The 11,554-nt window shown below is 49.7% G+C and overlaps 1 protein-coding gene across 4 annotated transcripts in view; it reads left to right on the top strand.

Annotated features, from left to right (window-relative positions):
• Positions 1 to 11,554, top strand: part of UNC13B (unc-13 homolog B) — a 315,070-nt gene that overhangs the window by 221,980 nt on the left and 81,536 nt on the right. For all 4 annotated transcript variants that reach the window (XM_019531900.1, XM_019531901.1, XM_019531898.1 and 1 more), the window contains 3 exons: positions 3,578 to 3,747; positions 8,823 to 8,938; positions 11,097 to 11,260. In XM_019531900.1, the coding sequence (XP_019387445.1) occupies positions 3,578 to 3,747; positions 8,823 to 8,938; positions 11,097 to 11,260 (450 nt within the window). The remainder of the gene's footprint in view (positions 1 to 3,577; positions 3,748 to 8,822; positions 8,939 to 11,096; positions 11,261 to 11,554) is intronic.

Raw genomic sequence — 11,554 nt, forward strand, 5'->3', positions numbered from 1 at the left:
AGTGTCATCAGCAAATTTGAACAGATGCTTTTTACCCCCTCGTCCAAGTCACTGATGAAGATGTTGAACAGTGAGGGCCCGAGGACTGGGCCCAGGTCGAACACGACCCATCCACCACTGCCCTCTGGGTGCGGCCCTCCCGCCAGTTGGCGACACATCTGACTGTGGGGGTTGACACCACAGCCCCCAGTTTCTTAATGAGAACGGGGTGAGAGACAGTGTCGAAAGCCTTCCGGAAGTCCAGGAAGACGATGTCCACTGCTACCCCTGCATCTAAGGATTTGGGGACCTGGTTGTAGAAGGCCACCAGGTTGGTCTGACAGGACCTGCCGCTGATGAACCCGTGTTGGTTGCCCCTAAGCATAATCTCCCACCGGCCCCTTGGGGACATGTGCCAGGATAACTGTCTCAAAAAGGTTGCCCAGGATTGTGGTAAGACTAACTGGTCTATAGTCCCCGGGTCCTCCTTCCTCCCCTTTTTGAAGATGGGAACCACGTTGGCCCTTGTCCAGTCCTCTGGGACCACACCAGAGCACCACGAGTGCTCGTATAGCCGTGCCAGGGGTCCCACAATGATCGCAGCCAATTCCCGCAGCGCTCGGGGGTGGAGATCGTCCGGACCCGCTGATTTGAACACGTCCAGTCCTGCCAGACATTCCCTGACTAGTTCCTCACTAACCCTTGGTGTAGGTGCACCTCCCCTGGGGTCTAATGATGATACGATTATATGATATGAAGGTGAATGTGGTAGCATCAACCCATATCTTGGGCTGTTTGTCGGGTGCCTTCCCTGGCCTCAGGAGCTGAGCTCTGCTTTGCACAGAAACAGCAGAGGCCGTGTGAAGTGCAGGAAACTGCACAAACCTCCCTCTGAGAGACGTTAGTTAGAGCAGAGATGGACGGTCCAGTGGTGCCACTGACGCTTTCCTACATAGCCGTGTAGCGTCCTAGCTAAGGGAAGATGTGCTGCTGTTAGTTGCTCCGGAAAAGTGGGGTGCTACGTGTTGGATGTTCAAAAGGCACCAGTGGGTCACACTAGGTCTGAGCAGCTTGAGTAGTTGCCAGATGAAGGCAGGACCTCTGTGCAGCAGCAGCGTGGGGCCAGGAATGAGAATCCGTCTCACAAGGGGCTTGGCCCCAACCAGCGTCTCCAGTGGAAGTCGGCTCTGAACATGCTCGCAGGTGCTCTGGCAAATCCTGCTCCTACCTGTTGGCATCTGTAGTCAATTAAAAACCCTTGAATATCCAGGACCAAGGGCAATGCAAGAGTGTTTGTTATTGTAGTACTTCTTTTATCATGATTCTTTCATTTGGTGCTTCTTCTAAGGCCTTCAGGTAAGACATCACAGACAATCAGGATGGGAAGGGACCTCGGGAGGTCACATCTAGTCCAACCCCCTGCTCAAAGCAGGACCAGCCCCAACTACATCATCCCAGCCAAGGTTCGTCTACCTGGGTCTTCAAAACCTCCGAGGATGGAGACCCCATCACCTCTGGGGAGCCTGCTCCAGTGCTTCACCGCCCTCCTTGTGAGAGTTTTTCCTAATATCCAACCTCAACTTCCCTTGCTGCAGCTTGGGCCCACTGCTCCTTGTCCTGTCATCTGCCCCCACGGAGACCAGCCCAGCTCCAGCCTCTTTGCAGCCCCCCTGCAGGGAGGTGAAGGCTGCTATTCAATCCCCCTCGGACTTCTCTTCTCCAGACTCAATCAGCCCATTTCCCCCAGCCTCTCCTCACCAGTCCTGTCCTCCAGCCCCACAGCCATTTTTGTTCCCCTCCACTGAACTCTCCCCCACGTGTCCACATCCTTTCTGTAGTGGGGGGCCCACAACTGGACACAGGACTCCAGATATGGCCTTGCCAGTGCCCAGATAATGTCGCGCACTAGAGGAAGAACGTGTAACATCTCTATAGTGGACATTTCTAAATACAGCCCCAGGCTTGGGCTGAATAAAAAATAAAAATAGAAGAACGTTGACAGTTTTCTGGAATCTAAATGGGACCTGGCTTCAATAGAGGGGGAAAAAATCATGGCTCGCGGCTTTTTTATCAGAACAGTAATAAACTGAGCAACCTAAAATTGACATTACATCTTTGCCATGTTTGATTTTAATTCCCCGTTAGCTCCTGGGTGTGCGTATGCAGTTTGCAGGGTTGTACAGATGCCTCGTAACCCACCCTAAGCCAGGGGATGGGAACAGGAGGATGGATGGATTCGTGGTAGGCCACGAGTCAATGCCACGGTGACTGCCACGCTGTAGTGCCTGGCTTAGCCGATCTCGTCTGACCCATTTCTTCGTTCGTGCCCTGTTGCCTAGCAACAGATGCAGCATCTTTAAAAAGCCTTGAAAAGGGGCCTCCAGCAAGAGATGCCATGTTTTCATATTTTTTCCAGCATAGCCAGGCATTTCTGGCCGTTACAATGAGTAATTTGCCCTTGTCATGGTTTCATGAGAGCAGTCAGATTGCAGGATCATGTTACGGGTCCTACAAATGAGCAAGGCTCTTGTAATGAGAGAGCTCATCTCGAACGGTTTCTAAACCAAGAGCTCTTTTATGTCCTTTCGTTTAATTGTTGTGCAGGCCACTTTCCTGTCTTGGGGTTAGGATAGGCAAGACTTCTTCCCTGACCCTCGCTGAGTTGTTTTCAGAGGAGATGTCTGCGGTGACCTGCCTGTCGTACGGTGTAGCTCTTGGTAGGAACTGAATAATAGACGTACTCAATTCTAATAATTAAATACTGGCTTCATTAGATCTACTGTATCCCACCCCGGCCTCCCACACACAGGCAGCATGATAACATCTATCTGATTGCTCTGCTTTGTACATGAATACACTGTTATTTTTCTGGTGACATGAAAGCCTCAAAATAAGCTAATTGCCTCTACTTGAGCTATTTTTAATTATTTGCCTTGCCACAATGCATTGTGGACCTGCATCTCCTTGCACTAGGCGCTGTGCGCTGAAGAGTGCCTGCCCTGCAGGGCTTGTAGTTTGGGACTAGCAAGGGGTACAAACCGATGGCAGAGTCCCAGGAAACCTTGGGCACTTTGGTGGTTGGGGGGCTCAGCCTGCCAGGAAACTGAACCTTTGCTGCAGTTCTTGCAGGCGCCCGGCACAGGAGAGATTTGAAGGGGAGCACGAGGTGGCTTTGCAGGGGTTTGGGCAGCTCCTGAGCGAGAGGAGCAGAGCACATGAAGAGGCTTTAGCAGATGGGAGCCAGAGCCTGGTGTCCAGCACTGGTCCCAGTTGGGGTCCTGCTCACCTTGCGTCTCGGCCTCTGAATTACTTCTTGTACCCATGTTGCCTGCCCATGTGCAGTCCCTGCTAGCAACCTGGCACGAGCCAAAGCCCCTATTTCTATGGTTAAATTGTAGTAAAATGCATTAAAAAGTTCTCCAGTTGGGCACAAAACATTGTGAGCATTGCACACCCTTTCCGCATCATCTGCCAGCGTGAATAAGCTTCTATCAGACAAATAGAAAGGGAATTATCCCCTTGACTTGCCTGTTGTGTTGTGTTGCCCTTTGGATACTGTGCCTGGCTTCTCATGTGATTGCTCCTGTCTTGTCCCTAGCGAGTGCCATAACTCTTCAGATCGCATCAAAGTGCGGGTCTGGGATGAGGACGATGACATCAAGTCCCGGGTCAAGCAGAGGCTGAAACGCGAGTCAGATGACTTCCTGGGACAGACCATCATTGAGGTGCGCACGCTGAGCGGAGAGATGGACGTGTGGTACAATCTGGGTGAGTAGCTTTCCAGCGGTCTCATTCGGGTCGCGAAAGTACGGCTTCCCCGGGTCCACTTGAAATCGGAGAGCTCTTTGCTGGCGTCTCTGGTGTAGTTTGCAGAGTGGGTGTGCACGTGCGTAAGGAGAGGTCTGCTTAGTAGGGGGTTGTGGAGCTGCATGTTCTCCAGAGGAAAAATCTCATTTTGCACCATAAAGGCAAAGCTGCCTCCACTTGCGTTGTGAAGTCCTGGGGACAAGCATCTGCTGCAGGGAGCAATGCAGGAAAGGGTGTGGCGGACTCAACCCATTCTGCAGAACTTTCTGCCCATCCGATGTGTACTCATTCGTATGCTGGCACAAGTGCTCCAGGATGTACCAGGACATGCGAGGGCACGGCATTAGGCTGTTTCTTTGTCCAAAGCATTGAGAGAAGATAACACTGCCCAGGGAGGAGCGATAGGCAGTCCTGCAAAGCTGAATCAGCAAGTGTGATGCTAACTTAAGGAGGGTGGCAGCCTTTTTTTTTTTTTTTTTTTTTCCTTCCATCAATGGTTGCACAGGCAACTCTTCAGCTGCAGGGCAATGCTGCCATGGAGAGAATTGCAGCCGTCCCCACGATTGCAGCTAGCTACCACTCACTGGTCCCAGTGTTGTATGGAGGTGGGACCCTATGGAAAGTGCAGCTTTGCAGAACGAGGAGGCGTGCTGCATGCAGGGACACGGATGCTCCACCACTGGCTTTATCCTGGAAGGAAAAGTGAAGCTGGCTCAGTTTGGCCAGCCTTGTGGCAGGAGGCCCATCATGGGAACCCCGGGGAGGTGTGATGGCCCCTGACTGGTGGCCTTGCAGCCTGTTTTGAGTTCGTGCCCTAGGCATCCTCTTGGTTTGGTCAGATCAGTACTTTTGTCGTGTTTTCAGTGGGACAGAAGCAGTGGCAGCATCCTCCAACCGGGGGGTGCGACAGGAGGTTGCTGGTCCTCTGGCACTCCTCGTTGCTTCATACCACCCCCGTCTGCTCTCTGGCTTGCTCGGCTGAACCTGGAGCTTGGAGACGATTCTTAATCTCCATTGTTAAGTTGCTGCTGCCAGCTCTCAAGACGCCCAGTGTGGGAGCCGGGTCTCCGGAGAGGCCATGGGAGGAACAGCTGGTTGCTTGGCTTTGCAGGTGAGGGAGGGGCAATCCTTGGGACTCTCCTCTTGGTTGAAGTTTTCTTCTGGATTGCCCATGTGCCCGAGTTGATCACTCTTTTTTATAGCTTTGTGGGAGATGTCAGTGCGGTTTTTCACCCAGACCCACTCCTCTGTCCTGTTGGGGCAGGCGGCGCTGTGGCGGTGACGCACTTGCAGGTGAGAGGTTTTCACGTGACTGAGCATTGGGACAGGCAGAATACCTGGGGCATGGGCTAATGTGGCCTTTAGCCTGTCGGTCATCTCTGGGGATTCATCCCAAAACGAAAAACTTCCGTCATTTCTAGAATTGTCCCTGGCCTATAAGAAAAGTGGGTGTCTTTGCATCCCGGTGTGAGTAGCTGTGCACAGCTCTCAGCTGGAATGAACTGATTTGTTTGTCAGGGCTGTCTCGGAGGACTGGGCTCCTTTGCAATCCCACCAGGTGGGCCAGGAGCAGCAGCAGGAGACAGGTGCTTCCTCGGCCGGCTGGACCCATGTAGTGACTGAACACAGGCTCTCCATCTCTGCAGCTGATAAATGAGCGTCTGCTCCCAAGCCCAAAGGAAGCAGGGAATCCTTAAGGCTCACGCAGGGACTCGGGCAACCTTGAGAAGGGACCACTTGCACAAGAGCGGAAGTCGTAAAGCAAAGCTTTGAGGCGTTGGTAACCTGGTAGAAATGTCAGCTTCCCATGTAGGCTATCAAGAAAGGCAGGAAATGCTGGCAGAGGAGATGCAGGTGCTGACCCGGAGCTACGGACTTCCACTTGCCCTCGTTTTAACAGTCAATTAATCGAGCAGGATGGGGAGAAAGGTTCACGCCAGAACAATCTGCGGGGGTGGAGAGAAATGAAACGGTTTGTTCGGTTACATAAGTCGGTGTGAAAGACGCTTCTAATGGTTTCTGACAGAAGAGGAGTTGGAGGGGATTGCAGCCACTCCACTGTCAACGCCAGGAATCTACAAAGCACCTTGCGCTTCACGGCCCGAGCAACACCAACTTGGGGAGGGTGCTTTGGTCCTTGCTCGGTCCGGCCTGGAGATGCAGACAGGTCTGGGTGATGAGCTGCTGAGGCCAGAGCGGACTTTGCGTTGGGCCTGTAAAAGGCGGGCAACTGCTCTGGGTCACCCTGTTCATATGAAGCACGTTTGCAGCCTGGAAGACTTGAGCGGGGGCATGTTACCTTCAGCTTCGTGACAGCTACGAAGATGGCAGTGACTTGGGAGCGATGCCCTCGCCCACGAGCACGATGTGCTTCCGTGCTGTAAGCATTTAAAGACATCTCTAATTTTAGCCTTGCTTAATTTTAGTCTTTTGCTTGTGCAGCAGTATTGGAGGAATGCTCCTGCTTTGTTTTGAGGGAGAGAAAAGCCTCTGTCAGACGCAGCGGTTCTGTCGCAAAGCTCTGGGCGTGTGCCTACACTTGGGACGGGCTAGCTTGCCAGCCAGTAATTCTGATGCTCCGCTGATTTGTAGTCAGGAACGCTTCATCCTTCCCTTTCTCGACTCTAGTATTGGAGTGGTGCCAGCAGAGTAGCAGCGCAGAGCTTGTTTGCCTGAATCCACGAAGTTACGTGAATCCGCGAATTCCCCATCCCTCAACGTGGGGCTGCGTTACTCAAAGCACTTGCCGCCCTACATTAAGACAGTAACTATAATAAAATCACATGCTTCAGATGACTGGGTGAAGCTCTGTAGGAGCAGGGGCTGGGAAGGAGGGTTGGTTTGGGGGGGTTTTTTTGATCCTTGGGCAATTGCAGGATGTTTTCTGTGCAGTTTTTCACCTTCCTGTGAAATGCAAGGAATTGGCCATGGCTGGAGACGGGATGCCAGAGGGGTGACAGCAGAGACAGGGTAACGGGAACCGACAGCTTGAAGTTGCAGTGAAGTAGGTTTAGGTTGGAGATCAGGAAGTACTTCTTGCTCTTAGCTCAGGGAGGCACTCGACTTAGATGCCTGGTGAATTTGGGGGCTCTCCATCATTGGAGGTGTCCAAGAAGAGGTTGGACTGTCACTGGTAGGGGATGATCCGCTGGGGCTTTAAAGCTCGAGGTTTCTGGCTAGAAGGTTTTGCTCCTCTGCTCAGGGTCAAACCAGTGCTGCTTTGGTGGCAGGTAGACATTTTGACCCCTGGTCACATTCATACGGGCTGTGCAAGTTCTCATCTCCCTCAGTAGAGGGGTTGAGGCCCTCTACCTGGGATCTCTGAAACATATATTAACAACTGTTTTTACAGAAGTAGGTTGTTGGCTCTCGTGGTCCCCTCCCTAACCTGTGGCCTGTTTGGGTGTGATGTCTTGTGTTGTCAGGCTTGGTGGTAGTTTCACTAAGAGGTTAGATGGTGGATTTGTATAGGATGGTGTGGATAGGGACCATCCTGCCTCAGGCAGGGGTTGCACTAAATGACCTCCCCGAGGCCCCTTCCAGCCCCACTTCTATAACATTTCTATGAACCTGTGCTAAAATGAAGCTACCATTGGAGTTCCTTGAGCTTTGAACATCTAACAAGTCTTAATTAGTGGTCCAAGAGGAAGGAGTAGGAGTGTGTTTACAAACATTTTCTGTGGACATAAAGTTGGGAGGCACTGATAATATGGAGGAGAGCCAGAATATTGTCCAGGAAGAACTAGATGACCTCGAGGACTTACGGTAGAGAGAAAATTAGTGGCATAATAATAGGTGCTTGGAAACGATTCCTGCTATAAGATGATGGACGTATTTGGAAATAACAGGGCAGCAGAAAGACCAAGGGTGTATTTTTCAGTTATAGGATAATTGAGAGCCACCAATGTAATGCTACTGAGAAAAAGGCACGTGCAATTTTAGGTTGTTTAAGTAGCTATATTTCCAACAGAGCTAGAGAAGTATTAATGCTCCTGGTAGGACCTCACCTGGAACGTGCCGTACGATTCGGACCACCTGCACTCAAGAAAGGATTAATCCTGACTGGAATGGGTGCAGAGATGGGCTACAAGGGTCATCTGGAAAGGAGAGAGGCTATTTTACCAGGAGAGATTAGAAGATCTGTGCTTAGTGTGTGTGTGTGTGGTTATTATTATTATTTATGGTATGCCAAGGGTTTAAATATAAGGGAAGAAAGAGAGCTGCTGAAGTGAATGGAGAGCATTAATACAAAACCAAATGGGTGCAAACTGGTCTGGAATAAATGTAAGTTGGTCTTTAGGAGGGGATTTCTAAATATCAGGACAGTGAGGTTCTGGAACAGCTTCTCAGTAAGAGTAATGGGGGCAAAACGTAACTTGTTTTATGGGGAGCTTGATAGTTGGAGAACAGAATAAATAATGCATTTGCAAAGGGGTAGTGTGACCTGGTTGCCTGTAGACGGGGTTTTACCACGTGACGCCTGATGGCAGGGAATTGGATCCAAGGCAGGAGGTGCCTTTCAGGCCTGTGCTCCAGTGTTCGTTGAGCAGGGCACTGGGCAGTAGGCCTCGTCTCGAATACAGAGGTATCGTCTGTGAGGTTGCAATGCGAGAGGACTTCTTTACCCAACCACCACAGGATCCCGTGCCGGGATGTGTAGCCCCACAGGCCACACGTTTGTGTGGGCTTGGGTGCGTTTGGCTTTCAGCTGACACCTTAGCTTTTGTTACCCCTGGATTTACCCACCACTCGCCCATTAACCTTGAGTTCCCTGGCTCTTTGCTCATTGCATTCATTCACCATCAGACCTGCATACTTGAAAATGAAGGGGATCTGCTTGTGCCCACTTGGCAAATGCAGCTTTGCATATCATTTTATATTAAAAATGTTGTATTCAAGGGGTTTTAAAGCATGTAGCTGGCTTCACATTCGGCCTTAATTTTCAAGTGTGTTGTTTCTTTCAGCAGGTTGTCATGCTATTGTTGTGATGGCTGGCTTCAAATGCGTCTTTAATTGCTGCTTGTTTTTTCTTCTAGAGAAAAGAACTGATAAATCTGCGGTGTCTGGTGCTATCCGGTTGCAAATCAGTGTGGAGATAAAAGGAGAAGAGAAGGTGGCTCCATATCACGTTCAGTACACCTGCCTTCATGAAGTAAGTATACCGGAGCCGGATGACAGTATCGCACTTCTCCCTGTGGAAGGAGGACTAGTACACCGCCACTCCTCCTTCCACGTGATCCCATATGGCTGTGCTAAGCCATAGGGTCAGTAATGCTCTACCTCTCCTACTTTTAAGCAGGAGGAAATTACTGCTATGCTGTCTTATTAAGTAGAGCAAAATTAGTTCTGGCAGCTGACAGGACAAGGAGCAGCACGGGAAGTTGAGGTTGGATATTAGGAAAAACTCTCACTCGGAGGGTAGTAAAACACTGGAACGGGCTCCCCAGAGAGGTGGTGGAGTCTGCATCCCTGGAGGTTTTGAAGACCCGGGTAGACAAAGCCCTGTCTGGGATGATGTAGTTGGGGCTGGTCCTGCTTGGAGCAGGGGGTTGGACTGGATGTGACCTCCTGAGCTCCCTCACCTTCTGTGATTCTTTGATTCTATACGTTTTTCTTTCCCTGTGATTTTTATGCAGAGTAGCGACAAATCTGCTGGCCAAAGAGTGCCACAGATTCATCTCTAAACCGTCTGTCAGGGTCTTGGTTTTTGCTGTGCCTCAACCTGCGTTTTGTGAAGCCTGGGTGCTTTTATGTACAAAGTTTAATCTGTCCAGCTGTAACTATAAGCATGTTAAGGGGTATCAAGATGTATTGGCGTGACCTGTTTTCAGAAGCTAGAAAAACTGCCCATGTGCTGGGTCATATGTGGCACTTAAAGTGATTTGCAACTAAATTGTTTCTTGAATGTCTTCAGTGTTGTTTCCTGGGAAGTGAAGCCCCCAGGTGCCATGCAGGCTCTGGCTATTTAAAGCTTGCCCCTCACTGCTGCACTGATGTATGGCTAGGGGTCTCCTCGAGAGATCGGAGGAGATCCAGTGTCCATGGATGTAAAGTCCGTGGTTTGCGTTGATACGGGAAAAAGTGGGCCAACTCTACGAATTTTTGGAGAAAAGTCATGAGAGTGACTGAACGATAATACAATATGTAGCAAGAGTCTCAAGGAGCTCGGTCTATTTAGCTTATTAAAGAGACGGTGAAGGGGACCCAAATTTCATGGGTCTCTCAGTCTCGCAGGCAAAGGTGCAGCAAGGTCCAGTGGCTGGAAGCTGAAGCCAGATGCATTCAAATAAGAAATAAGGTGCACTTAATGTGAACCCCTGGCACATTAAGAGATCAGATAACGTGTTTTCATAGTGTTTTCTGGCCCCACCTATTAATCGTAAGGCCACGGCAGGACAAGGATGTGAGATGAATCATCCTACTTCAATGGACTGCTGAGCAGGTGGTAGGATCATGTCCTTGGGCATTAGGCTTTTCCGCTCATTGACGGCTCCTTGCCTGCTGAATGCAGGAGGTCATCCTGTTGTTCACTTTTCCAAGGCTGCTGCTTTTAATCATTTCCTCTCTTCCATTCACTGATTCTGGGGATCCCAGACAAAACAGGAGATGATTTACACATAAAGTGATTATTAGATCAAGATAAATCATTGGTTAAAGCTGAAAGGTCTGTGACTTGTAATTAAATCATAAGTTTTTTTATGTCACTTGGTTCACGTGCCAAGGAAGTGACTGTCCCTGAAGACTTCTGTATCTGGATGAGAGGTGAATTGGAGAACTGCTCAGAAGAACTGAGCGTGTGCAGGTTCCTGCACTCCAGCTGTGCAAAGAAACCTTTCCAGTGTGGCTAGACGAGGTTAGGAGGCATGGATGGGTGATTCTAGTCTGTGGGAATACTCTTAGAAATCATTCTCTTTTTAAGATTAAAATCATCACAGGGTTTGCCAACAACAAATACACAAATAAACCTGTTACCTCTGCTAGTTTATCAAACTTGTCCATTTTTATTCCCCCCCACGACTTACATGTTTGAAGAGACCAATGAGTTTGAGACTGCACTGGTGCAAGAAAATTCTTCTTTTGCATCACTTACCAGCTCCTTACTCCGAGAGTGACAGGCAAAAGGCCAGGTATGAAAGTGAAGGGATCCTGTCAAGGATGCTTGGGAAGAAAACTGAGTCAAGCAAAAAAATAAAGTAAAGATGCATGATGGAGGTTGCTCATTATAAACTTTTTCTCTAGGATGGTTCCAAGCCAGTCAACTTTGCGTTTTTGGAAATCTTAAAGCTGAAGTTCATTTATTTGCATTTCAGAACCTCTTCCACCATCTCACTGATATCCAGGGGAATGGAGTAGTGAAGATACCTGATGCCAAAGGAGATGATGCCTGGAAGGTGTATTTTGATGAGACAGCCCAAGAGATAGTGGATGAATTTGCAATGCGTTACGGCATAGAGTCGATATACCAGGCTATGACGTAAGATCCCATTCACATCTACCCAATCCTGAGCTCACTGACTGATTCCTTCTCCTGAGCCTAGTAGATAAGCCCCTGGCTACCTTGCATGTGAGGACCTGTTTCCCACCTGGGGTGGCAGGGACTCTCTGGTTTTTGGACTAGAAAGCCACTGAAAATCTGTCCAACCCTATGATTCAGTTCAACAATTTCTCCTCTGTTGGTTATTCAGTATCGTTGACTGTCTTAGCTCAAGATTTCCCAACTGGCTGTTACATTTGGGGATTATTGTGTGTAGGAAGGGGCAGTCTCCAT

Source organism: Crocodylus porosus, unplaced genomic scaffold, assembly GCF_001723895.1.
Source record: "Crocodylus porosus isolate Cpor-Errol unplaced genomic scaffold, CroPor_comp1, whole genome shotgun sequence".
NCBI classification, from domain to species: domain Eukaryota; kingdom Metazoa; phylum Chordata; order Crocodylia; family Crocodylidae; genus Crocodylus; species Crocodylus porosus.